The sequence below is a fragment of the Bombus impatiens genome, unplaced genomic scaffold (assembly GCF_000188095.3).
Source record: "Bombus impatiens unplaced genomic scaffold, BIMP_2.2 scf_0346, whole genome shotgun sequence".
In the NCBI taxonomy this organism is placed as follows: Eukaryota; Metazoa; Arthropoda; class Insecta; order Hymenoptera; family Apidae; genus Bombus; species Bombus impatiens.
In genome coordinates this window covers 251,293-277,296 of record NT_176765.1, presented here as the reverse complement: position 1 = coordinate 277,296, position 26,004 = coordinate 251,293, and the positions used below count along the sequence as shown (strand labels likewise).

General features: G+C 38.7%; 3 protein-coding genes across 12 annotated transcripts in view; 2 read left to right on the top strand and 1 right to left on the bottom strand.

Annotated features, from left to right (window-relative positions):
* The first annotated feature begins 3,922 nt into the window (after window positions 1–3,922).
* Window positions 3,923–7,778, top strand: LOC100747327 (venom carboxylesterase-6-like). Its single transcript, XM_003489579.4, has 8 exons — window positions 3,923–4,998; window positions 5,160–5,457; window positions 5,524–5,721; window positions 6,003–6,181; window positions 6,386–6,551; window positions 6,634–6,954; window positions 7,258–7,381; window positions 7,470–7,778. Exons 1-8 carry the CDS (start codon window positions 4,798–4,800, stop codon window positions 7,627–7,629), a joined length of 1,647 nt encoding a protein of 548 aa, XP_003489627.1. The 5' UTR covers window positions 3,923–4,797; the 3' UTR covers window positions 7,630–7,778.
* A 2,227-nt stretch (window positions 7,779–10,005) lies between these two features.
* On the top strand, window positions 10,006–12,621 carry LOC100747208 (venom carboxylesterase-6-like). The gene is made up of 8 exons (XM_012385749.3): window positions 10,006–10,232; window positions 10,327–10,627; window positions 10,850–11,047; window positions 11,142–11,325; window positions 11,395–11,555; window positions 11,629–11,967; window positions 12,117–12,240; window positions 12,326–12,621. The coding sequence occupies exons 1-8, from the start codon at window positions 10,038–10,040 to the stop codon at window positions 12,501–12,503; spliced, it is 1,680 nt and encodes a 559-aa protein (XP_012241172.1). The 5' UTR covers window positions 10,006–10,037; the 3' UTR covers window positions 12,504–12,621.
* Window positions 12,622–14,736: 2,115 nt separating this feature from the next.
* LOC100746973 (titin) overlaps window positions 14,737–26,004 on the bottom strand; it is a 61,771-nt gene continuing 50,503 nt past the window's right edge. For 2 of the 10 annotated variants that reach the window (XM_033320775.1, XM_033320774.1), the window contains 3 exons: window positions 25,800–25,992; window positions 18,071–25,301; window positions 14,737–17,566 (listed from right to left, as the gene is read on the bottom strand). In XM_033320775.1, the coding sequence (XP_033176666.1) occupies window positions 17,464–17,566; window positions 18,071–25,301; window positions 25,800–25,992 (7,527 nt within the window). In that variant the 3' untranslated portion in view covers window positions 14,737–17,463. The remainder of the gene's footprint in view (window positions 17,567–18,070; window positions 25,302–25,799; window positions 25,993–26,004) is intronic. The other 8 variants (XM_033320777.1, XM_033320780.1, XM_033320779.1 and 5 more) reach the window with 8 other exon arrangements.

Sequence of the window (26,004 nt, the reverse complement as noted above, 5' to 3'; positions counted from 1 at the left end):
ATGTTGCCAGTACGGTTGCGAATTATTGTACAATGTTTGTACTGATGTAATCGTTTTCACATATTAATCAGCTGATTAACTTTTGGAAAACCACTATATCGATAAGTACAAACACTGCACAATAATTCAGTATGTGGGACGCCGTTGGACGCCGTTGGACGCCGTGGGACGCCGTTGGACGCCGTTGGACGCCGTGGGACGCCGTTGGACGCCGTTGGACGCCGTGGGACGCCGTTGGACGCCGTTGGACGCCGTGGGACGCCGTTGGACGCCGTTGGACGCCGTGGGACGCCGTTGGACGCCGTTGGACGCCGTGGGACGCCGTTGGACGCCGTTGGACGCCGTGGGACGCCGTTGGACGCCGTGGGACGCCGTTGGCCGCCGTGGGACGACGTTGGACGCCGTGGGACGACGTTGGACGCCATGGGACCACTTTGGACACCGTGGGACACCGTGGGACGCCGTGGGACACCGTGGGACGCTATTGATCCAGTATGGATCACTAAAAGCCACGAAAAGAATTTTGGATGATCTAGACTGGACTGCAACGTGGAAGATCGTCGGTCCAGTGTGGATCACCAAAAGCCTCTAAAAGAATTTTGGTTGATCTAGACTGGACTGCACCGTTGGACACCGTTGGACATCGTTGGACACCGTGGGATACCGTCGGTCCAGTTTGGGTCTCCAAAAGCCTCCAACAGAATTTTGGATGATCTAGACTGGACTGCACCGTGGGACATCGTTGGACATCGTTGGACACCGTGGGACACCGTTGGACGCCGTGAGACGACGTTGGGCACCGTGGGACGACGTTGGACGCCGTTGGACACCGTGGGACGACGTTGGACGCCGTGGGACGACGTTGGACACCGTGGGACGCCGTTGAACGCCGTTGGACGCCGACATCGTTGGGCACCGTTGGACATCGTTGGATACCGTTGGACGCCGTTGGACGCCGTGGGACGCCGTGGGATGCGTACGTTTTAGTCTTAATTAATCGTAAGGTAGATACCTATGTTAAGTGCATTGTGAGCTCATTCTGTACAACGACATTTATCCACTTTAGAACGAAAAAAAGAAAAATCTCGTCTCCCTTCACTCGATTAGCACACAGTATTTATCGTACTCGCGATTTATCGGTTCGCGATCATTCAGTTCTTTCAAACCGTAGCGTGACGTACTCGCTCGCGCGTATTCCGCGTACGTGCTGGTCAACGTGCACTGGACAACTCTTTGGATTCGTAAGTCGCCCCAAGGACACCTCTGTCTTGGTGACTGCTCGACGACTGCTCGACGTTCGCATCGGATCGCGGGAGTTGTCGTCGCGCCGGTGATGCTAGCGAATCTGTTGGGGATTCAGTCGTGGATCTGCAGTCCTGTCCGATTGGTACTTTGGTACTCGGTCAGGGACCTGCAATTTCACGTCCCTCCCCTGGTTTCACATGTTCAGTTGGAGTGTGTTAAGTTGCTGGCCTATGTGCTGGATCCACGGCTGAAATACCCGTGGATCACTAGCATCATCGGTCGGCGCCATCCACCGCGACTCGTGTAAGTTTCGAACGGCGAAACAGGAATCGAGTTACGGTCAATTCTTGGGCTTTCCGCTGAACCTCGGCGTTATCTCGTGTACGGGGGTACGTCGCGTAGGTTTGTTAGTTCTTTCGAGAGATGAATAAATGAAACTTATGCATGGCATATCTCTTCGTTCTTTTTCCTCAATTTTTGGTTTTAATTGAGATAGTGTAATATAAATACTTATCTGGCATTCGTGATTTTTCTGATATCGTTAACAGAAGAGCACTCGGGAAAACATGATAAGTTACCACATTTTTCGTGTTTTATGATAGACTATTCTTAAAAGTCCATACGCCGTCAATCAGTTCTGTCAATATTATCAGATTTCCCTTTTAACTTAATTTTTACAGCTTGTTTTCTCCTTCATATTACAATATTCTGTGTTAAAGACCAAACTGTATTGAAATCAGAAAATTGATAGGAGTGCATTTACTATATTTATGCGCCAAAAGAATTTTGGATGATCTAGACTGGACTGCACCGTGGGACGACGTGGAACGCCGTGAGACATCGTTTCACACCGTTGGACACCGTTGGACACCGCGGGACACCGTGGGACACCGTGGGACACCGTGGGACACCGTGGGACACCGTGGCATGTGTCTTGCTTATGTCGAATCCATTCTGAGCCCATTCTGTACTATGATACTTATCTGACTTGGAACGAGATATAAAAATCTATTCTTTTTTCCACTGAATCTTGCGGTTATTTTGTGCACTGGAGTGCGTCGCGTGAGTCCATTGATTCTTTTGAAAGATCGCGAATGATATTACATTTATTTTAAATGCTAGTTATTTTTTGTGAAAGTTATTTATCGATAGTAGAGATAATATAAAAGTAACGGGAAAATTAACATATGTACGCAAAGACTATTAATGATTAATCCGATAAATTGTTATGGTCAATTTAATGATCAATTCCATGAATTTATTTTAACTAATACAACTTTGTACAATATGAATAAAACTGTTGTCTTTTTATTCGAGCATGGGTAACGTTTGATATACAATTTATATTTATTTTAAAATATATCTGATACATATTTCATAATAGATAATTTCTTAATTATTTGGAGTACTAAGATGGACGTAAAGAGCATTAAATGAATTATTGTTATATTTCCGATGTATAAAATCATTCTCTTATTTCAAACGAAGTTTTAGCGTATTATCTTATTGTTTCAAATTGAATTATAACGTCATAAACTTGCAACTAACAGTTGGATTCAAATACCTCGAAACAAGGTTTCGCGCGCGTTTGTGCAGTATTCTTTAAATACATTTTGTGGCGAACTTTTGGATTCTTGCAAATATTTTTCAATATTTATAACACGCGGCTATAGTGTATTAGTGGAATGTATATTTCGTATTTTAATAACAGCATATTTCGTATTCTAATAACGAAAATTCACAGTATATATTCTAATTGCGAACAATATAATTCTTGCAAACGATTGCATTGCATTCACGTTATTCATGAGCATTTGTTTGCTATCGAAAAATATCTCACAATTTTCAACTAAATAATATTTTTCAAACTTGTTCCAATTTCTTAATAATAATTTTTAAGCGTAAAAAAATAGCAGTATTTTCTAAATAAACGTTCGATAGGAAAAAGAAGGAAATTGTCAAAACGTCGTTTCGTTCTTTCTTCAAGTTTTCTTTTTGTTTGCGATTTAGAAGTCTCGAGCTTAGATTTAAGTTTCAGCGGGCATTGCGCCCGAAGAAAGAGGAGGCTATAAGCCGAAGAGGCCCGGCAAACTGCCACTCAAGAGGGCAACTACTAATGGCTCCCCATCCTCTGGGTCATCCAGAGCATGGGAAGTCATTATTGTTTATACTTTGTCACTATGCTCGCTTTCAGTATTTGTAGTAGTAGTAGTTTTTGTAGTAATACTGGGCAATCAGTATTATTTGATATATAATTACTAATTGTATCACTATACTGTAAAACAATTAGCTGTATAACTGCTATAATTATTAATTACATGGCAAATAATATGAGCTAATTGGCTGCGACTCTGACTAGGTGTTCATATCAATGCATCTATGGTATGTTACATTAGTGAAATATAATTCAGATATAATTGTGAAGTGTAATTAATAATAAGTACTTTTGGTATTGAGTAAAGTATAAATAATATTGGAATATACTAGAATTAAATAACTTCATCCAAACCATCTTAGGATATCAATTGAGGATTAAAATCTTAAACCTAAGGAAGATTTATCAGCGATCTGAACAACTTTTAAGAACGATTCTGATGATTAGACTTTTAAAGAGAACTTTTAAAGAGAAGCATGCTTACACAGAATTTGAAAGCGTGACTTTAAAATATGATTTTTGCTGAATGATTCGTTATAAAATTAGAAAAAAATTAGTCTATGTTGCTTCATTTTTCTGTTGAATTCAATTCAACAGATATAGAGGCACCGACATGTTTTTCAAATGTATCTACTTGACAAATTCTTTTAAAAATACTAGATCTTCTAAATTTCTTCGTTACAGTAACGAATGATTATAGTAATAAAATAAAATGTCAAGTTCTTCTTGGAATCAATCAATGTGTAGTTAGGGATTGTAACAATTCAAATGAATCGTGAAAAAACTACGATAACATTCATTAACTCCAAACATATTCTATACGTATTTATTTATTATACCCCTTTACAATTAAAAATACTCGAAGAAAAATGCTTGTACGATTTTCCATTAGATCATAGCGATAAAACAGAAATAGAGTAAGAGTTATAAAATAGCACCCATTACACAATTTTAAATTCTTCTACACTTGCTTTGTTGTTGTTTGGCAAACCCCACATTTTATAGCGACAATTTTTCACCAGCGAAAGAATATCATCCTGAAAAAAAAAAAAAGAACCAAAAGAGGGAAGTGAACGATTCAAGTGAATCGCGAAAAATTTTAACAATATACAGAATGTGTATATCTATCTTATAATTAGTTAAAACTAAAATTTTCCTTAACATATGCTTCACTCTTCAAAACGTAGTTTCCTATCTTAAAAATAAAAAAAAAACAGATATTTACGTCCGATATAACGTTTTTGGCAACTGTTTCAACAGTTGATTAACGAACACGAGATTAAGAATATTTACATTACGTATTTGCGCGTATATGTACATTCAGCTGAAAAGTTGTGAGAAATGCTATAAAAGACGAATATTCGAATTACGACGAATTACTTGTGTATAACATCAAAATGAGCACAATAAAATTATCAGTGATATTTTTCCTCCTCGAATTTACGAATCTCTCGTTACAACATGAACAAATTCCAAAAGCCAAAACAGTTTTAGGAAGCGTCAGTGGTTATTATAAAGAGTCTCGATCTGGGAAAACATACGAGGCTTACGAAGGTATACCCTATGCAGAAATTCCTGTTGGAGAACTTCGGTTCGAAGTACGTACAATGATAACGTTCATGTGAATTAATATCAAAATACATACTACACTTTCAACTGCACTTTATGTAATATAATATATACGTATATAATATAATAAAATATGTGTATATCATAATAGAATATTTGTCAATATTTTAAGTACTTCATGAATTTACAGCCACCCAAACCAGTGCAGAAATGGGAATACGAATTACCTGCAAAGAAAAAGGGTTCCATTTGTATACAGTATCGTACTAAGCCCGGTGCAGACGGAGATACAGTCTCAGGCTGTGAAGATTGCTTGTACATGAACATTTATGTATCACTTAGAAACAATACTAAGACTTTATTACCAGTAATGTTTTGGATTCATGGAGGAGCCTACCAATTTGGTACTGGAAATGATCTAGACGAGAGTCATTTAATGGATAAGAGTGTTGTATTGGTTACGTTTAATTATCGTGTAGGACCTTTCGGTAAGAATAATAAATTATAAAAGATATTCTTTGTGGTTCAAATTAAATTCAGTATTTCGTCCTAAGGTTTTCTTAGTACGGGAGACAATGTAGTATCTGGAAATATGGGATTAAAGGATCAAAGCATGGCACTGCGCTGGGTATCCGACAATATTGAGAATTTTGGAGGTAATCCGAAAGATGTAACTTTAATCGGTTTCAGTTCGGGAGGCATGAGCGTTCATTATCACTATCTGTCACCTTTGAGTGCTGGTCTATTCCAAAGTAAGTTTATTAAGTATATCTGTACGTATACAATATGTTCAACTTAAACGTACACAGACTATTATTTTTTGAATTATTGAGAAAAATGTTCATAAGGAGGTTGTTCGATTTGATAGAGTAACTTTAATTTGAACAGCTGAATTTTTAAATTTTTGGCGTGGTAGTTCAATACATAACAGCACGCTATTCATTCAGACCAAAGATGCTTTATAAGTGTATTACTCTTTAATTTGCATATCACTGTATGATACTTATATTTTCTCGCAATTTCTACTACATAGGAGGTATATCTATAAGTGGTACAGCACTTAATCCTAGGGCACAAACAAAACGAGCTTCAGAGAAAGCTAAAAAATTGGCAGCGGCAGTGGGGTGCCCAACTGATAGTAGCAGTAAAATGATTGCTTGTTTAAAAAAGCGTCCACCACGACTCATATCACAAAACGTCGACAAGCTTTTGGTAAATTGTATAGTTTCAAGATTGAAATTTTATCTGTTTAACGTGTTTACGATTGAACTTTTTTTGATACTATGTATTTATATTATACTAAGTACATATATTATAGAAATTGTTGTGATGTTCTTTCTCTGTAGTTTTTAATTTGCGTTTTGCAATCGAATAGTATTATAAATGTGATATTATTATCACAAAATCTGTTTGTAGGTTTGGTTGAACAATCCTGCTAGTCCTTTTGGACCAGTTGTGGAGAAGCAAGGATCGAGTCCTTTCATTAATCGCTCTCCAATTGAAATTATCACTTCAGGTGAGGTTCAAGATGTTCCCTGGATTACTGGAGTCGTTGGCGAAGATGGAATATTTCAAGCTGCAGGTCTGATTTCGTGTAACAGTAATATTATTGAAATTATTAATATTATTAAAATATTATTGAAATAAGAGTTTTACTTGCACAGATTTTGTTGAAGACGATGATTTATTGAAATATCTAAATGATAATTGGGACGATATCGCGCCATACCTGATTAATTATAACGATACTATTTCGCTTTGCGAGCATAAACAAGTGGCGGAAGAAATCAGAAAGTATTATTTGGGATCAAAAAAAATTGACCGTAATACAGTGGCACCACTGATACAAATGCTCAGCGATCGATCATATGGTGTTGGCATGGCGACAGCTGCTAAATTACATGCGGAAGTTAACAAAAATCCAGTGTGGAGTTATTACTATACATACAAAATTAAAGAAGACCTTAGCTTTACAACTAAACTCGGTAATTTTGTTGCGCCATTTACTATAATCACAGTAGAACTTCATTTATCTGAACTTCATTTATTGGAACAGCTTTTTTATATTAATAAATAGAATATATTATTCTATGAAAATTAGCAGTAGACTTAGAGTGAACAAAAAGTAATAAATTAATAAAGAAGAAGTTTGTGAACAAATATCTCCGAAATGAACTCTTATTATATGAGCTGTATATCTTTAACGAGTTCAAATAAGTAGAGTTCTATTATAACAGCAGAGAAAAATGTGTGGAGTAATATATGTATGTAAAATGAATGAATAATAGGGGTAGCCCATGGAGACGATATTTATCTTGTGATTAATAAAGACGCTTCGAATATGACAAATTCAGAGGACCTAGCAATGCAGCAACTTTTAATTGATTTTTACACTTCTTTTGCTATTGAAGGGTATGCGTGAGATTGGAAATATAATTTATATATGATTAATTTTTATTGTTTGAATATCACGTTGACAAAGAATTTATAATTATATTAGAAAACCACGTGTCGGTGATGCTGAATGGCAGTCATTAAAATCTGGCGAGGATAATCTTCATTATTTACACATAGCTGATGCAAAAAATGTGAAAATGGAATCTGATGGAAATTTTGCGCAAAAGAAATTTTGGGATACAATAAAATCTCACGAAAATTAATGGTTGCCTCAATAATTTTAGTGAAAGAAGAAGTAAAGTAAATATACGTATGTATAATGTCTTATCTTTTAGTCATAAAGAACATATTTTATATTAATACATTATTAATAAATTTGATTTTATAAACAAACACGGTGGTGCAAATATATTTATAACTCTAAATAATGAAGTAGTTCTATAGATATTTATATTGATTATATTGAATCATTCTGAAAAATATGCATATTTTCATAATAAAATAGATTAGTTTTTCCAATATTCATATGTATATTACCGTTTAATTTGTTAAATCTACTTATTTATAATTAGGAAAGTCAAAGATAATTACAAGGAGAAAAAACTACATTTGACATTGGTCTGCATCAATATGAAATAAAACAATATGTTTTGAAACTAATGGATATTTTATATACACTTCTTGGATATTCCATGTACGTTATCTTGGATTTCTGGATATTTCCGATTACAGTAATGCGCAATTATACTAATCTTTCCTGATAATATGTTGTCTTCCAATGTTTACTCGCATTTAAATTCTAACATTTAGAGTTCGTATTTTTTAAACTTTTGCATTTGAAGATGTAAAAAGAAAAACACGCTTGTCACGTAATGTTAGTTATGGAGATAGGTTGAGAAAGATATAGGTTTAATTGAAATTGAAGCTTTATTTTTATGTTGAATGCACGAATTATTCACCTCTTACGTCTATCGCTTTATCTATTTTAATTATTTGTTTGATTTTCTCCTATAGTATTACCAATCTGCAATGTAAGTAGGTTTGTCTTTTGATTTAAGTTTCAGTCGAATTCGTAATGGATTTATTATAATTAATTTATACTAATAATGTTTCAGTTCTGTAACCATATATTTTTTCTCTTATAAGAGAGGCCTTTAGATATGTTTTACGTTGTAAAGGTTTGGGAAAATAAATAGTACATAAGTTATTTATAAATGTCTGTTCAATGATTTTTCAGTGAATCTATACGCAGTACGTTGAAATCTAACAAGATTTTATTGTAAAATATTATCTACACCAAAGACATATTTTTTTAATGCTTACTTTTTTTTAATAACCGATACAGAAAATACAGCACTGGTTTGAAAAAACATTCACACATGCTTATCGGAAGTTATGGCAAAGGTAATAAAAGGTTGACCGTCGCACCGAGCGTTTTAAAACAGTTTTAAAATAGACACGATAAAACTACCGACCGTTTCACTTTTCTTAGCGTTTGTGAATTTTTTGTATCAAGATGAGCAGCCTCTAATAGCCAATACGTCTCTGGGGAAAATTCGAGGTTGCTATAGGGAATCTCGCCATGGCAGGAAATATGAAGCTTACGAAGGCGTCCTATATGCGCAACCTCCACTTAAAAAGTTTAGGTTCCAAGTATGTCGAACAATGTCTGTAAGAAAATAAAATCTTATTCACTATGACGTAATAAAATAATAATAATATACTACGAACTTTTAGCCACCTCAACCTGTAAAACCGTGGGAAGGCGAACTACCCACTATAAATAAAAGTTTAGTTTGCACACAATACGTTATGGTTTTTAAATGATATTATATTGGTAATAAAACCAATCAAGGCAATTTATTTAAATTAATATATATTTTCTAGCAGTGAGTAGTTGGATCATTTCCTTCATATTTCGTTTTTTTTTTTAGTGGAAGTGTCCAAGATTTAAAAATTTCACGCTATTCGTGTTTAATTTCATATACATATATATATATATATATATGAAATGTGTATATATCAAGTGTATATGTGTATATTAAGAAATGTTTTAATTTTTCCCAATAATTCCGCTATGCCTTTTTTCCTATTTTCTGCTAGAATCGAATGTTCGTTTTCTCAACTTCAAATACAGAGAACGAAAATTCTTATATTTCCGATGTATTTATATTATCATCAGAATGCGAGCGCTAAATATTTACCTTGCATCAATAGTATTGTACGGTACTTAGCCGAATTCCGGTGAAAGTTTCACATCAAAATTGCGACTTGGCTCCAACGAATGCATTGCCAGCCGGAAAAATGGCGATAGTAGGAGAAAATGCTCGCTTTAGGAAAGATTATGCATCCGCGGTATTTATTTCTTGGCTTGTGCATCACGGCAGAACAATATTTCAATCATTTATAGGTAATTGCTCAATCATTTTTCAATTTAAGTATAATACATTTTGATACTATATTTTAGTAAAAAATATACTATATATTAGAAATATACTACTATACTATACTATTTATACATTTATTCATGTACATGCTTTACATATTGGTAAATCGGTAAAAACATATCGTTAATTTAAAAAGTGCATTTTCATATGCTTATCGGCAGTTGTGTGGAAGTTATAAACGCTTGCTACCGATCAGATATGTACGTAACTTCAAAAGGAACACAATGGAACTATCAGTTATCGCTTTGCTCCTGCTGGGATTTGTGAACTTTTCGTGGCAGAATGAGCGGATACCCAGAGTCAGGACGTCTCTCGGGGACATACGCGGATATTATAAGGTTTCCCGACATGGTAGAAAATACGAGGCGTACGAAGGTATTCCCTATGCGCAACCGCCCGTTGGAAAACTTAGGTTCAAAGTACGTAGAACAATCGTGGAAGATTATGTCAAGAAACTAAAATCCTTTTGATTAACGAAACGCGATACTTAAATAGAATATTGTGAAATTACAGCCACCGCAGCCCGTGCAAGAATGGATAAATGAGTTACCCGCCGTGGAGAAAGGTTCTGTTTGCACCCAATATGTTATATTATCTACCCCTCAAAATGGAGACAAAGTTACGGGATGTGAGGATTGCTTATATATGAATATTTATAGACCGTTTAGGAATGGCAATGAATCCTTGTTACCAGTGATGTTTTGGATTCACGGAGGAGCTTATCAGTTTGGTAGCGGAAACGAAGTTAACGAAACGCTTGTAATGGACCGTGATGTTATCCTGGTCACGTTTAATTATCGTCTAGCATCCTTCGGTAAAAACAATAATGGAAAGGTTTTATTCAAAAAATTTAGTATTAATAGTACTAGTTGACAACTAATTTAAAAGATTTAATTAATTTAATAAATTTAAAAGCCGCTTGATTTTTAATTGATTTTGTTGGTTTACTCAAATTGGTAGACCTTTCGATCACGAAAAGCTAAAAGTATTTACACGTTATACTTATAACAAGATCCAGAAAATATGTTTGTTTAAGGCTTTCTCAGTACCGGCGACAGTGTAGTACCTGGAAATATGGGATTGAAAGATCAGAACGTGGCTTTGCGTTGGGTGTATAATCATATTAGAAATTTTGGCGGCGATCCGAACCAAATAACTATTTTTGGTTTGAGTGCAGGTGCTGCCAGCGTCCATTATCATTATTTGTCACGCTTAAGTACTGGTCTTTTCCAAAGTATGTGGTTATTTTTCTTTATGTTATTGTTGAGTTAATACAAGAGAAATTTTATATTTTATATTGTATATTTTATATCTTATATTTTATATAGGAGGAATATCGATAAGTGGCGTGGCACTCACTCCTTGGGCACAGACAAAATATGCTCCTGACAAGGCTAGAAGATTCGCAGCTACCTTAGGATGTCCAACACGCAATACAAAAGAAATGATCGATTGTCTCCAAACTCGCCCTGCGCGAATTATATCGCAAGTTACTGGCGAACTGCTGAATTGTTACTATTTTTTCATCTTGATATTGTACAATTATAATTATATTTATTTTCATATAAGTTTCGAATCTTAGTCACAGAATCCTTATGTACCTTTTGGACCAGTTGTTGACAAATATGGACCCAACCCTTTTATCACTCGTTCGCCAATCGATATTATCGTTAGTGGCGAAGCATACGATGCTCCCTGGATTTCTGGAGTAGTTAGCGAAGAAGGATTATTCATCTCTGCAGGTCTGATTTTATGCAATAATAGTATTAATTCTATGTGTACTGCCATGTAAAATACATAGTTTTGTTCGAGTAGCATTTGTTGGTAATGATCAACTGTTGAAGCAGTTGAACGATGACTGGGATAATATTGCACCATATTTGCTTGACTATAACGATACTCTTCCTCTTAATCAACATAAAGAGGTTGCAGAAAAAATTAGGAAGTATTATTTGGGATCTAAACCTATTGACAGTAACACATCATTGTCGGTGACACATATGATAGGTGATCGGATGTTCGGCGTTGATTTGCAGAAAGCTGTCATTTTGCACGCGAAAATTAATAAAAGTCCGGTGTGGACTTATTACTACAGTTACAGATCTATGCATAGTTTTAGTGAAATTGTGAGTGGTGGTTCTACCAAGAACTTTGGTAAGTTACTTTATAATCTCGAGATTATGGTATTAGTAAAATTTAATATTATTATTACTTCATATTATTATACTATATATTTCTGAGCTTAAACCTTATTAGTATTTATTAAGTTAATATTTTTCTCTTAAATTCATCGGATGGATTAGGTGTAAGCCATGGAGATGATGCATTTCTTGTGCTTGATACTAGAATTTCAAACGTTTCGAGGCCGAATGACTTGGAAATGCAACAAATATTGCTCGATTTTTACACGTCATTTGCTATAGAGGGGTATGTTACTTTAAATTTTTACTTTTTCTTTAATTATCTCAATTTGCTGTTTAAATATATCCTTGATACAAATTTCAAAATACAGTAAACCACGTGCCGGCAATGTTCAATGGCAAACATTAGATCCCAATGAAAAAGAATTTCAATATCTTCATATAGCTAATCCGCAAAACATAAAGATGGAAACTAGTAGCGACTTCGCGAACATAAACTTCTGGAATACGATCGATTTTAATGAAAACAAAATAAGTGGGCAGGAGTAACAAAGAAGAAGTAACTGAACTTAGCTGCTATTTCCTGGCTGTTTATTTTTAGCAAAACTATTAACCAGGTGTGTGAAATAAATCAGCAAATTTTTTAATAATTACTACATACAACCAATTATGTTATATCATTTTTGAATAATGTTTTATTCAAATATTCTTTAACTCGAACCATTAATATCCCCTTGTAAGGGAAGGTAGTGAGAATCAGAGAGTAGATCGAAATTAGACATACAAAATCGTTTATTCTATATAAAAGGACACTTTATACTAGCACGTACTGTCAAATCTAACCTACTTCCATACAGTCAGAACCACCGAGATACCCTCGGCTCGCTCGTTTCTTTATGTATCACATATTATTACACGTGGCGAATAATGGATAATTATGCTGATAATAATGGGGATAACTGTCATCGTGGTCGTTCGTAATTGATTACAAAAATGAAACAAATAGAGGATGCAGGAAGAAAGTAAACGAACGAACGAAATGAAAGAAGAGAAAACAGAAAGAAGAAATATCCGAGAAATTTATCACGAGCATCTTGAGTATATTCGCGTACTGTGCATAGTTAATATTCGTCTCGCTATTCACAGCATGATCAATTCTAATCTACAATTCGGCTTCCATTGAAAATCGATTTCTATAATCGAAGAACTATCGCAACGCGGTAAACGTTCGCGCTAGAAGATTATTGGCACCAGATAAAAATTGGTCATTCTGTGTATAAATATCATGTATTTATATTTATATATATCTATATTTATATATATAATATGTATAAAGGTGCGTGGCTCGTTTGCGTTGTCAAAGAACACGTTCGTCAGCCGCGACGGATTGATCGATTGTGATACGACGGGGAAGATTTTTACCAACGCTGAGCACGCAGTCGTTAATTAATTACATGCATCCTATGTGTTCATCATAATTAATATATCTTACGTTACAGTTACACATCTATATCATATAAACGTACCGTCGTAACAACTCGATACTCGTTTTACCTTCGGTATAGTACGAGCCACCATATAATGAGATTGTGAAACTTATCAGTAGTCGACAGTATTCATTAGTCAGTAATGATGGTGCTGAGACGAAGGAATCGACAGAAATATGACCACATAAGGACCCACTGTTATGGCCATGTATGTATATGTATGTAATACATGGAATAAAAATTTATATTTACATATGTTAAAATCCCTCTGTTTTTTAATATATTAAAGTACTAATTTGTATTTTTAGCTTTTTATTTAATAATATTAGATGATGATTAATAATAATCTAATTTCTAATTATTAAAAAGTCATTTAATTGTCTACTTAATAAATGAAATAGATTAGTCATAGTTCGTCATTTGTTTTTATTGTGTAATTTTGAATTTAGTATAGGGTTCTATGTGGTTCTACCTACAGTCCTAAAACATTAGTCGATAACACTATTCGACGATTCAAATTACGACCTTGTTGCATCTTAGCCCGTATAATATACTATCGCTATGAGTGGATATTAAGATAAATACTAGGCTCGACTAATTACTAAAATCGTTAGTTTAAAAAAGAGCCGATTCGATTGCGCGTAAGTACTGAAATTACGATTGGTTCGTACGCGAGAAACGTGTTCACGTTTAATCGCAGGGGAAATTATATTTGAAGATCGTCGAGCTCTGTTAGCTTCAACTTTTTTATAGAAAGATATTGTGCTATCGTACTATCCTAATGGACTGCATTTATGAATAGCAATAAAGACTTTCATTCCTCGAATAGATAGCGCAAGGTGGCCACCCGACCGTGTTTTAATTATAAAAAATATATCATTAATACGTTCATTGATGATTCAATTTCCACTACCTGTAATGCCATATGCTAATGAATCATTTTCATTTGAGTCCTATTTCGGTATCATAAAACTTTATGTATGCGTTCTTCGCGAGACTATCCCAAAAAAATTTTTTCCAAATTTTGTGACTTTTAACATGATTTCTTTTCTCATGTAACTATTATACACAAATAATTATTTTAGAAAATCTATTTCTATATCGTAAAATTCAAGTATTTGCTTAATATGAATTATTAGGAAAATATCTTAAAAAACGTACAATTTCCTTATGTACATATTGTAAAAGTAGGTCAATTCAGATATGCATTGAACGTGTCAATCGACCAACCTGGATTCTACATCACCAACCAAATCGTTCATGTTGAATGTTTAATCTCATTAGTCATGCATTGGTTCATGTACAAAGATTCTACTTTATTTTAAATGCTCCTTAAATATTCGTCTTTGGACTAAATCGACGCATAGACAGTTTAGATATAAAGAAGGTTTTCGTGAATTCTATGTATTTTAACTTTATTATCGGATGTGTTTACGTATGTAAAGATAATCTTCGAGACAGTGACAGTAATAATATGGCCATTTATATCACGATCGAGTTGCCATTGGAAGCACTATGGTTACACTACGTTCTCCTAATTCCTTCCGGCAGAAATTTCTTCTCTATTCATACTCGTGTTTTTCAGACCGCGTTTACTCGCGAATGTTTCACGTTCGATTGTTTGTCCGCGAAAATTACGAGCTAAATTAACGAACGCATATACAGAAAAGTATTCGACGGGATTCGCTTGAAGACAGAATTTTTTCAGGAAGACAGAACTTTAATACGTGTGGTCTATCGTTCGTATTATAAATTACAGGGACAGCTATCTTGCGCGGTACTTTCTGTGATAATAATAGCGTTCGTTCTATTACACCTAAACGGCCCCAAGTTCCGGAGTCTCAAAGCGTTTCTGACAATGTGTTCCACATTCGACTCCTTGTATATGTGAACGAACACTTTCCGCTTGTTCCTCGGGTGTTTTCCACGCGGTATGGCTTAGTAAAATGGGTATCAAATTCTAATTGACTGTTTACGGATAAATCGCAGGAGTGAAGTGGTGGACACGTTATATCGTAGAACCACAATCCCCGCGACACTTTGAGACTAGAGAACGAAGAACAATCATCGTATAGATATAATTAATATGCTTTCATACAAACGTATAGAACATCGTTAAGTGTTATTATTTTAGGGGGTACAGTGTGTATAAAGAATCGTATAAATGTATATATTTATATTTATATATATATTTATATATATATGTATAATGACGCCAGCTCGCCGGAGAAGCAAATTCGCGTTCGGTCCTCCGCGCGAGCCGCTGTTTGAGCTTTGAGATACGCGTACCTTTCGTCTTGTCTTTGTGGCTTTTTCTTTCTTTTCATTTTATCTTTAAAACATATAAATGTACCATGCACACAGACGCACGCACACATACAGGCGCGCGTGCTTGAATACGATCTTAGCTTATTACACGGATCTATCGCGATAAGGAAAGGAATTTACTCGTATGTACAATTGGTGGAATCGATATATTAAACGACGACTGACGTCGCCTTGAATCTCAAACTCTAAACATTATAAAATGATATTTCAAATTTATGTATCAAAAGAATAACAAGTTACGTATGTCTGGAATCTATATTCTAAATTATATGCATATTGTAAAAACTTTTTGAAATATATCGCAAGAAATAATTTTTAGTTGACATGGTGTGTTTAAATTTTAATGGTTAGTGGATTTTATAATTTTAATACGTCTTTCCCACCAACTTTATACATTCGGTGTATTATCGCGTTCGTGATTTATAGGAAGACGAAGGATATTATAAAAATTCTATAGAGGAATGTTGTTGCGTAAAAAATAGTTGGAAGAAATTATTGACTGGAAAGTTTGTCATGGATCTGCGGCGTTGATATTTCTAGTATCTTATCGATCGCATTCGAACACGCGTGAACGTCAGCAGACGTGAGTAGATGTGGACTGATCGTTAGCGCACGACGCGTGTCAGCCATGAAACGATTTGGATCTATCGCGATCGTACGGCAGATCGCCTTGGATCATCGTTGTTCAAGTTTTTACAGTGGTATTACAAGAGCAATGTGCTACGTGGCGCTTACATTTCTTGTCGCGTGAATCGAATTCTCACGCATTAGATCGTACGCGGGAAATCAACAAGGCTTTACGCTAAGAAAAAGATCTCGTGGTTATCCCTCGTACAATCTCTGATATTGCTGTTACAATGTCACTGTATAGGAAATCGTTTCGTATGTACCAAGGTTCGTATATTTTCTTCGCTTTTTTATCTATTTATTTCTTTTTTTGGTCGCGTTCGATTGAAACGCATTTATCGTTTGTATCCCATCACCACATTTAATTCCTAACGACGATTCCTCGAGAATATCAAGCTTCAACGACGATGATCGTGGCTAAAATTAGCGCCGTGTCTGGCTGTCACGGAACGAAAGTTTAGTGCCGCTGTTGTCGGCACTGACGAAGGCACAGTCATAAGTCTCGTACGTTCAGCAACTTTTTTTTCATTAATCGCTTTTTCTCTTCCTTTATAACCATCGTTTTTACGTGTAAAAAAAAAAGAAAAAAGATAATGGCGTAAGACATGGAACTATCACGAAGTATTTCTCCACTAATATCCCTTCTCGTTCCACTGGTTTGCTTGTTTCTGTTTCACGTTTGGCACTAAAAACGAGCCTTGTTTTACATAGCTAAATTCTTCGTTTCTTTCTTTTTTGTTCCTTTAGTCCCTTCCATTACACGTGCTCATCGATCTCTCCCTCTCTCGCGCTCTCTCTCACTCTCTCTCTCGTTCTCTATTCCTATCTCTATCTCATTCTTTCTCTCTTTTTTTTCTCTTTATATAACATAATATAATATTATAATATAAACGTTTACGGTTTTGGCCACTCAGTTCGTGATCGCCGAAGCACATTACAGTCTGTGTTTCCGCGACATTTAGATAGTTTAGAATATTTTTAATTCACTTTTATACAACACTGATCCTGCTCTAGACTTCCTTGTGCGTATGTTTGTTCGACGGATCCCCGGGATCGTGTTGGTCGGCTCATCTCCTCCTTCTGGCCGTAGCTGCTGCGATCATTTGCCTCAACATCGGCTCCGGACTACACACTCGTGGATCACATTTCATGTTGCCATCACCACCGCAACTGAAATTCAAAATCATTCGTTTCATTAATATTATTGTCACACCTATTGCAAAATTCTCATTATTCACGGATTATAAAACAATTAGACTTTCATTAGATTACTCTTCGTGATACGATTACATTGAAAATCAGGGATTGTGAATATGCTCGAGATAAACTACTGGTTTGAGGATAATTTTTTATAAGACAATGAGTATTTCGCTCGTGGCTTTTTTTTACTTTTGATAGTGATTGGTAGTTGGACCATTTGATGCCATATATTGCTATAGTTAGAATGTAGAGTTTTCGGATGTAGTTATTTTTAAATAGGAAGTATAATTTAATATCATGCCAGTATGTCACTTGATTCCTAAAGAATCTAACCGCAAACATACGGTCTAGAATATGACATAGAATTTGATTAAAATATAATATTTTTGGGATATATGTAATTCCTATTGAGTATAACTTACACACAGTAGCCTTAAATGATAATGATTACTTAAAAAGAGACTTTAAACTTACGTGCACTGAAGGCAAGGTCCTGATGCGGACCTAATAACTTCTCCAACACGATACGCTTGTCCGCGAATTTGACAGCCGCTTCGTTTCGCAGCTCCCTTATATGCATGAGCGTGGAAGTGCGGTGGCAACGTGGTTGTCGTCGTGGTTGTCGTTGTGGTGATATTAAGCGACGTAGCCATTGACACAGGACACTCGTATCTTGGACAACAGAATCCACTGATCGGTTCCTCGTGACAACCTGGGATCGGCGGTGGACAGCTTTGTTGCAGACAAATGATGTCGCTTCTGAAGCAGAAGCAGAAGTCGCATGGATCATCTCTTGGAATTTGTTGCGCCGATACATAAACTTTGCCGCCATATCGGCAAGTTCCTGGTCCGTAAATAGCTTGATCATCTTCGTCGTAATCTTCGTCGGGACTCAAGTAACTGCCACCATGTGGAGGGAAGTGTGGATTGTCTTCTCCAGTTACCGATTGATCAGGATATTCAGGAACTTGCGGAGCTAGAGTACTCGTAGGTCGTTCGTATAGACTTGGTTGTACAGGTCGTTCAGTGGTTTCAAGTGTGTGATTCACTGGTGGAAGATGCTCGCCAAATCCACTAGGTAGTTGACCTTCAGATGGCTCTTCCTTCTCGGTTGTCGAAGGTGCTTCCGGCAATGCAGCTTCTTCTACCTCTTCTTCTTCTTCCTCGGCTGATTCAACCGATGGTTCCGTTGGCAGCTCGTGAGTTTCTCCTTCTTTGTGCTCTTCAGGAAGCGGTGGTTCAATTGTACTCTTTTCTTGGGACTGTTCCGTTGACACAGAAACTGCGTGCTCTTCCTCAGGAGCCTTTTCAGTTCCTGGGCGTTCTTCTGCTTCTTGTGTTGAAGTTTCGATTGCTGGTTTGGTAGGAGGTTGTGCTTCTGGAATGCCAGGCTGTGTTTCCGTTACCGCAGGTTGTGCTTCTGTTACAGCAGGTTGTGCTTCTGTTACAGCAGGCTGTGCTTCTGTTACAGCAGGCTGTGCTTCTGTTACAGCAGGCTGTGCTTCTGTTACAGCAGGCTGTGCTTCTGTTACAGCAGGCTGTGCTTCTGTTACAGCAGGCTGTGCTTCTGTTACAGCAGGCTGTGCTTCTGTTACAGCAGGCTGTGCTTCTGTTACAGCAGGCTGTGCTTCTGTTACAGCAGGCTGTGCTTCTGTTACAGCAGGCTGTGCTTCTGTTACAGCAGGCTGTGCTTCTGTTACAGCAGGCTGTGCTTCTGTTACAGCAGGCTGTGCTTCTGTTACAGCAGGCTGTGCTTCTGTTACAGCAGGCTGTGCTTCTGTTACAGCAGGCTGTGCTTCTGTTACAGCAGGCTGTGCTTCTGTTACAGCAGGCTGTGCTTCTGTTACAGCAGGCTGTGCTTCTGTTACAGCAGGCTGTGCTTCTGTTACAGCAGGCTGTGCTTCTGTTACAGCAGGCTGTGCTTCTGTTACAGCAGGCTGTGCTTCTGTTACAGCAGGCTGTGCTTCTGTTACAGCAGGCTGTGCTTCTGTTACAGCAGGCTGTGCTTCTGTTACAGCAGGCTGTGCTTCTGTTACAGCAGGCTGTGCTTCTGTTACAGCAGGCTGTGCTTCTGTTACAGCAGGCTGTGCTTCTGTTACCGCAGGCTGTGTTTCCTCTGAAGGTTGACTTGGTTCAGCTTCCTTTGTTGTAGCTTCCGTAGCTTCAACTGGAGACACTGGAACTTCTCCTTCTTGAAGAGATGTTGCTTCAGCTTTAGCTACTGGTGTAGTTGATTGTGATAATTCTTCTTCGGCAGTGATAGGAAGCTTAGTTGTGTGTTCTTCAACTTGAGGAATTTTAGTCAAACTTGATACTAATTCAGGGAATTGTTCTTGGAATGAAATACTTTCAGTAGTTTGAGGAACTTCTTTTTCGGATTCAACTGTTTGCTGTTCAGCTTCGACTGGCTTTCCTTCTTCAGGAATCTCCTCAGTTACTTCAGCGGGTTTCTTTTCTTCAGAAAGTGTCTTTTCAGTTACCTCGCCAGGCTTCTCTTCTTCAGGAAGAGCATTCCCTGTTGTCTCGGTCGGTTTCTCCTTTTCTGGAAGAACCTCTTCTGGTGCTTTGGTAGGTTGAGCTACCTCTGGAACTTCGCTAGGAAGTTCTTTCTCTGCTGCCTCGGTAGTAATTGCTTCTTCTGGTACTGCAGTTGGAATCTCTTTCTCTGGAACTTCTGGTGTCGGGACTTCTCCTGCAGGAGTTACGTTTTCGGGAGCTTCGGTCGAATATTCTTCTTCATGTGCTTGAAGGGGAACTTGCGGACCTTCAGTAGCTTGCACCGGTCCTTCGGTAGCTTGCACAGGACCTTCAGCAGCTTGCACTGGTCCTTCGGTAGGAAGTGCTTTTTCTGGTATTGCAGATAGTCCTTGTTCTGTTGTTTCTTCAGTCGCTATCTTCACTGGTATTTCAGTAGAACCAACCTCGGCAGGTGCCTTAGAAACAACTTCAGTTACCTTTACGATTTCCTCTACTGGAGTTGTTTGCTCTTCAACAGGCGTCTGTTCTTCTTCCACTGGTTTTCCCGTTGCTACTTCTTCCGCTGGTTTGCCTGTTGCTTCTTCTTCAACTGGTTTGCCCGTTGCTGCTTCTACGATTGGTTTGCCCGTTGCTGTTTCTTCTGCTGGTTTGCCCGTTGCTGCTTCTTCCACTGGTTTGCCTGTTGCTTCTTCTACAGACGGTACACCAGTCTTCTGCGTCATTTCTTCTTCCGGTTTTTCTTCCGTCACAGAAGATTGTTCTTCAGGAGTTGAACCCATTTCACTCGGCACAGTCGTACCCGTCTCTTCTGTTACGCCCTCTGTTAGAGGTTTCTGCCCTTCTGTTGTCTGTTCTGGCAAAATTGGAATTTCTTCTGGTGCTACTGTGGAACTGATTTCTACAACTGGAGGTAGTGTTGCACTAGGTTGTTCTTTTCTTGTAGCTGTGATTCCTTCACCTACCATATCAGGCATTTTGGTCGTCTCTGCAGGTGTCACACCTTCTTTTACAATTGGTTCCTCAGTTCCCTCTTCATGTTTCTGCTCTTCCACAGTTACAACTGGCATTGTAGTTTCCTCAGATGGTACCACAGATTCTGTCACTTGCTCTTCTTTCTTTGTTACCTCTTCTGGAACTTCAGTTGGCACTGTAATTTCAGGCACTTCACCTCCAACGGGAGCTATATTTATTTTTTCGGTACCCGGTTGCTCCTCTGGTTCAATAGGTTGTTCCTTAATTCCTTCTGTAGTCACTTCTTCAGTAGCAGGTGCCCCAGTTTCCTTCTCAATTGAAGGTTGTTCGGTTTGTGTTTGAGGAGAAGTCAATTCAGGAGCTGTTCTCACTGTACTAGCTTCAGGTGTTGCTTCTGTAATAGTTTCTAGAGATACAGGAGATTGCGTAGCTTCCGACGATGGCGTAGTTTCCTCTGCAACAGGTGAAACAGATCCTGCTGTTTCTTTCACTGCTGGTGTTACTTCAGGTTGTTGCTCCTCACGTAGCGGTGTAGTTTCCTGTTCAGGTTTCATTTTAACGATATTTAGTTGTTCTTCAGTGACCCCCTCTTTTTCTGCCGTTTCCTCCGTTTTAGTGGATGTTGAGGGTTGCTCAGTGCTTACCTCAGCAGCTTCGGTAGAACTTGGTAACTGTTCTTCGGGTAACTTCACAGGTTGTTCTTTGGGTGTTGTCGTAGTCATCTTAACTACGGTTTCCTTAATTCCGTCTTCTGCTAAAGTAGTAGATATCAAAGGTTGTTCAGTTCTTTCGGGTACGGCATGTTCTTCTTCCGGAATAGTTTCTGAAACAGTTTCTGGTTCCTTTGTAGTTTCTGCACCCATGATTGATGGCGTGGTTATTCCTTCTTCGAGTGCTTCTGTGTTACTTGGTCCTTCTTTAGTCACACTAGGCGCAGTCATTTCCATTTCTGCCGTTACGGGTGTTTCACCTTCAGTTGGTTTAACAGTTCCTTGTTCTACATGAGTCACTTCATGTTCTTCGCCTGCTGTTACACCTTCTTGTGAAGTAGACACTTCAATAGGTGGTATGAATGTTTTTTCAGATTCTGCTTCACCAGGTTGGACTGTCTGTAATCCACCTTCTGTAGTAGGTTGTTCAGGTTGAGCAAGTTTTTCCTCTTCAGCTGGCTTAGTTTCCTTTACTCCTTCTTCTTCGGGCTGTGTTACCGATTCTGGGCCCACAGTAGTGCCTTCTTCTAGTGGTCCTTGAGTTTCAACATTCACTGAAGGTTGACCTTCCGTCACTGCAACCTCTGGCAATATGGAAGAGCTTGGAACTTCAGGTTCCTTGCTTATACCTTCTTCTGAAACTGCAGGTGAAACAGTTATTTGTTCTTCGCCTTCTACAGATTTTTCTCCTTCTTCAGCAGATGGAATAGATGGTTGTTCAGCCGTTGGCCTTATCGTGGTAGAAGCTTCCTTTTCAATTCCAACAGAAGTTTGTTCTTCTTGGACTCTTTCTGTCGTTACAACTGTCTGTTCCCCACTCGCAGCAGTACTTGAAGGTTGCTCTTCAGGAGCCTGCCCTTCGATCGGCTGTTCCGTAGATGGAATCTTGGTTACCTGTTCCTCTGGGATTTTCATAGGAGTGCTTAATACTTCTGGTGAAGTTTCTTTCGCTTCCCCTGGAGGTATTTGACTAGAAGACTCTATCTGTGGAGATACTGGACTAAGAGTTTGTTCTTCAGGTTCTTTTGCAGCTTCTCCAACGGTAGCCGTTTGTACGTGTTCAGGTTCCGCAGATTTCGGCGTCGTTTGCTTTTCTTCGGAGAAACCAGGTGCATGTGTCTGTTCAGTCGTTTTTTCATCGGATATGTGCATTTCTGGTGCCATAGTCGAATGTTCCCTGATAGCTTCCGTTGTGCCTTCCTTCACTGGAACTTCAGCTGTCGGTGATACAGTTTTCTGTTCTTCTTCGTATTTAGGCGTTTCGTGTTCGATCATATGATTATCGGACTCTAACCCTGCTGTAGGCGTCGAGTCACAGGTGTACATCGGGCAGCAGGCATCCTTGCTAGTATAAATTGGCATACAGTTCGATAAATGATTGGGAGGCGGTGGGCATTGAACAAGGTCGCATTGAATGATGCTACTGATGCAACGACATTGAAGTTGACAAGGATTGGCTGGAGGAATTATAGAGTTGTTGCTGTAAGATTGTCCTTCGACGAGACAATTGCCTTCTCCTGGAATTGCTGGTGGTATATAAGGAGCTTCTGTGGATAGTCCTTTTTCTGGAATTGTTTCAGCTAGAGTGGATTGTTCGGCTATTTGTTCAGTTGTAGCCTTCGGCGCTATTTCTGCATAAGGTGTGGTCTCCTGAATTTCTTCTTCTTTGGGTGTTGCAAGCGATACACCTGGAACTTTTTCTTCCGTAATAGGAGCCTCTGACTCCTTCTTTTGAGAAGCCTGAGTCGTTCCCTCTTCTTTCAATGGAGTTTCAGTTTGAGCTATTTCTGGAATAGATACTTTCTGTTCCTCTTCTGGTAATTTCGTTTCTTCAGGTGGTGCTGCTGTTGTCTTAACAGCTCCAGGTTCAACCGGTGAGACTTCAGGGGTTTCAGTCATGATACCAACCTCAGGCACTTTAGCTTCTTGCTCGGTTGTTTCACTTTGAATAGTTGCTGTTGATGCTTCAGCAGGTAATTCTGGTTTTTGAGTGATTTCTTCTGGTAGTTTTTCTTCCTCGGTAGGCTGCTCTGAAGCTTGTATAGTTGGTTCCGTAGAAGCTCCTTCGTGAATAGTGGGACTTTTTGTTGTTTGCTCTTGTGACACTGTTTGTGCCTCCTCGGTGTGCGAAACTTCTTCCGTAGCTGTGGTGATGGCAGCTTCTGAACTTTGTTCTGGAAGTTCTGTCAACACTTCAGGTACCTCTTTCGGAGCAGACGAACTAGAAGTTTCTTCTACACTAGGAACTTCCGTAGGTGCTGTCTCAGGAGTTTCAAAAGGTTTCTTTTCGATTGGAATTTCAGTTGGAATTTCTACAGATACTGGTACAGTTTCCTGAGAAGGAGTGGCTTCACTTGGTTTCTCTTCTACAACCCCTTCAGTTTGATTTTCCTCTGAAATAGGTCCTTCCGTTGGCTTTTTCTCTGCAACAGGTCCTTCAGTTACTTCTTCCTCTACAGCAGGTCCTTCAGATGGTTTCTCCGCTGTAACAGGCCCTTCAGATGGTTTTTCCTCTACAGCAGGCCCTTCAGATGGTTTTTCCTCTACAGCAGGTCCTTCACTTGGCTTTTCTCCTGCAACAGGTTCTTCAGTTGGATTTTCCTCTACAACAAGCCCTTCAGTTGGTTTTTCCTCTACAACAGGTCCTTCAGTTGCTTTCTCCTCTGCAGCAGGCCCCTCAGATGGTTTCTCCTCTGCAACAAGTCCTTCAGTTGGTTCTTCCACTACAACAGGTCCTTCAGTTGGTTTTTCCTCTGCAACAGGACCTTCAGTTAGTTTCTCCTCTACAGTAGGTCCTTCAGTTGGTTTTTCCTCTGCAGTAGGACCTTCGGTTGCTTTTTTCTCTGCAATAGGCCCTTCGGTTGGTTTTTCCTCTGCAATAGGCCCTTCAGTTGGTTTTTCCTCTACAGCAGGTCCTTCGGATGGTTTCTCCTCTGCAATAGGCTCTTCGGATGGTTTCTCCTCTGCAATAGGCCCTTCGGATGGTTTCTCCTCTGCAATAGGCCCTTCGGTTGGTTTCTCTTCCACAACAGGTCCTTCAGTTGGTTTTTCCTCTACAGCAGATCCTTCAGTTGGTCTCTCCTCTGCAACAGGCCCTTCAGTTGCTTTTTTCTCTACAGCAGGTCCTTCAGTTGGTTTTTCCTCTACAGTAGCTCCTTCAGTTGGTTTTTCCTCTGCAGCAGGTCCTTCAGCTGGTTTTTCTTCTACAGCAGGTCCTTCAGTTGGTTTCTCCTCTGCAACAGATCCTTCAGTTGGTTTCTCCTCTACACCAGGACCTTCAGTTGGTTTCTCCTCTACACCAGGACCTTCAGTTGGTTTCTCCTCTACACCAGGACCTTCAGTTGGTTTCTCCTCTACACCAGGACCTTCAGTTGGTTTCTCCTCTACACCAGGACCTTCAGTTGGTTTCTCCTCTACACCAGGACCTTCAGTTGGTTTCTCCTCTACACCAGGACCTTCAGTTGGTTTCTCCTCTACACCAGGACCTTCAGTTGGTTTTTCCTCTACAGTAGGTCCTTCAGTTGGTTTTTCCTCTACAGTAGGTCCTTCAGGTCCTTCAGTTGGTTTTTCCTCTCCGGCAGGTCCTTCAGTTGGTTTCTCCTCTACACCAGGACCTTCAGTTGATTTTTCCGGTCTCTCCTCTGCAACAGGCCCTTCAGTTGCTTTTTTCTCTACAGCAGGTCCTTCAGTTGGTTTTTCCTCTACAGTAGCTCCTTCAGTTAGTTTCTCCTCTACAGTAGGTCCTTCAGTTGGTTTTTCTTCTACAGTAGATCCTTCAGTTGGTCTCTCCTCTGCAACAGGTCCTTCAGTTGGTTTTTCCTCTACAGTAGGTCCTTCAGTTGGTTTTTCCTCTCCAGTAGGTCCTTCAGTTGGTTTCTCCTCTGCAGCAGGTCCTTCAGCTGGTTTTTCTTCTACAGCAGGTCCTTCAGTTGGTTTCTCCTCTGCAACAGGCGCTTCAGATGGTTTCTCCTCTGCAACAGCCCCTTCAGTTGGTTTTTCCTCTGAAACAGGTCCTTCAGTTGGTTTCTCCTCTACACCAGGACCTTCAGTTGGTTTCTCCTCCGCAACAGGCCCTTCAGTTGGTATTTCCTCTACCGCAGGTCCTTCAGTTGGTTTCTCCTCTGCAACAGGCGCTTCAGATGGTTTCTCCTCTGCAACAGCCCCTTCAGTTGGTTTTTCCTCTGCAACAAGTCCTTCAGTTGGTTTCTCCTCTACAGCAGGTCCTTCAGTTGGTTTCTCTTCTGTAGC

Excerpts from the sequence above, each read along its gene's own strand:
- LOC100747208 (XM_012385749.3), top strand. The coding sequence starts at position 10,038 with ATGGAACTATCAGTTATCGCTTTGCTCCTGCTGGGATTTGTGAACTTT. Across the intron at positions 10,628-10,849 it reads TTATCGTCTAGCATCCTTCG|GCTTTCTCAGTACCGGCGAC; the intron begins GTAAAAACAATA and ends TGTTTGTTTAAG. Across the intron at positions 12,241-12,325 it reads ACGTCATTTGCTATAGAGGG|TAAACCACGTGCCGGCAATG; the intron begins GTATGTTACTTT and ends TTCAAAATACAG.
- LOC100747327 (XM_003489579.4), top strand. The coding sequence starts at position 4,798 with ATGAGCACAATAAAATTATCAGTGATATTTTTCCTCCTCGAATTTACG. Across the intron at positions 4,999-5,159 it reads TTGGAGAACTTCGGTTCGAA|CCACCCAAACCAGTGCAGAA; the intron begins GTACGTACAATG and ends ATGAATTTACAG. Across the intron at positions 6,552-6,633 it reads TGGAATATTTCAAGCTGCAG|ATTTTGTTGAAGACGATGAT; the intron begins GTCTGATTTCGT and ends TTACTTGCACAG.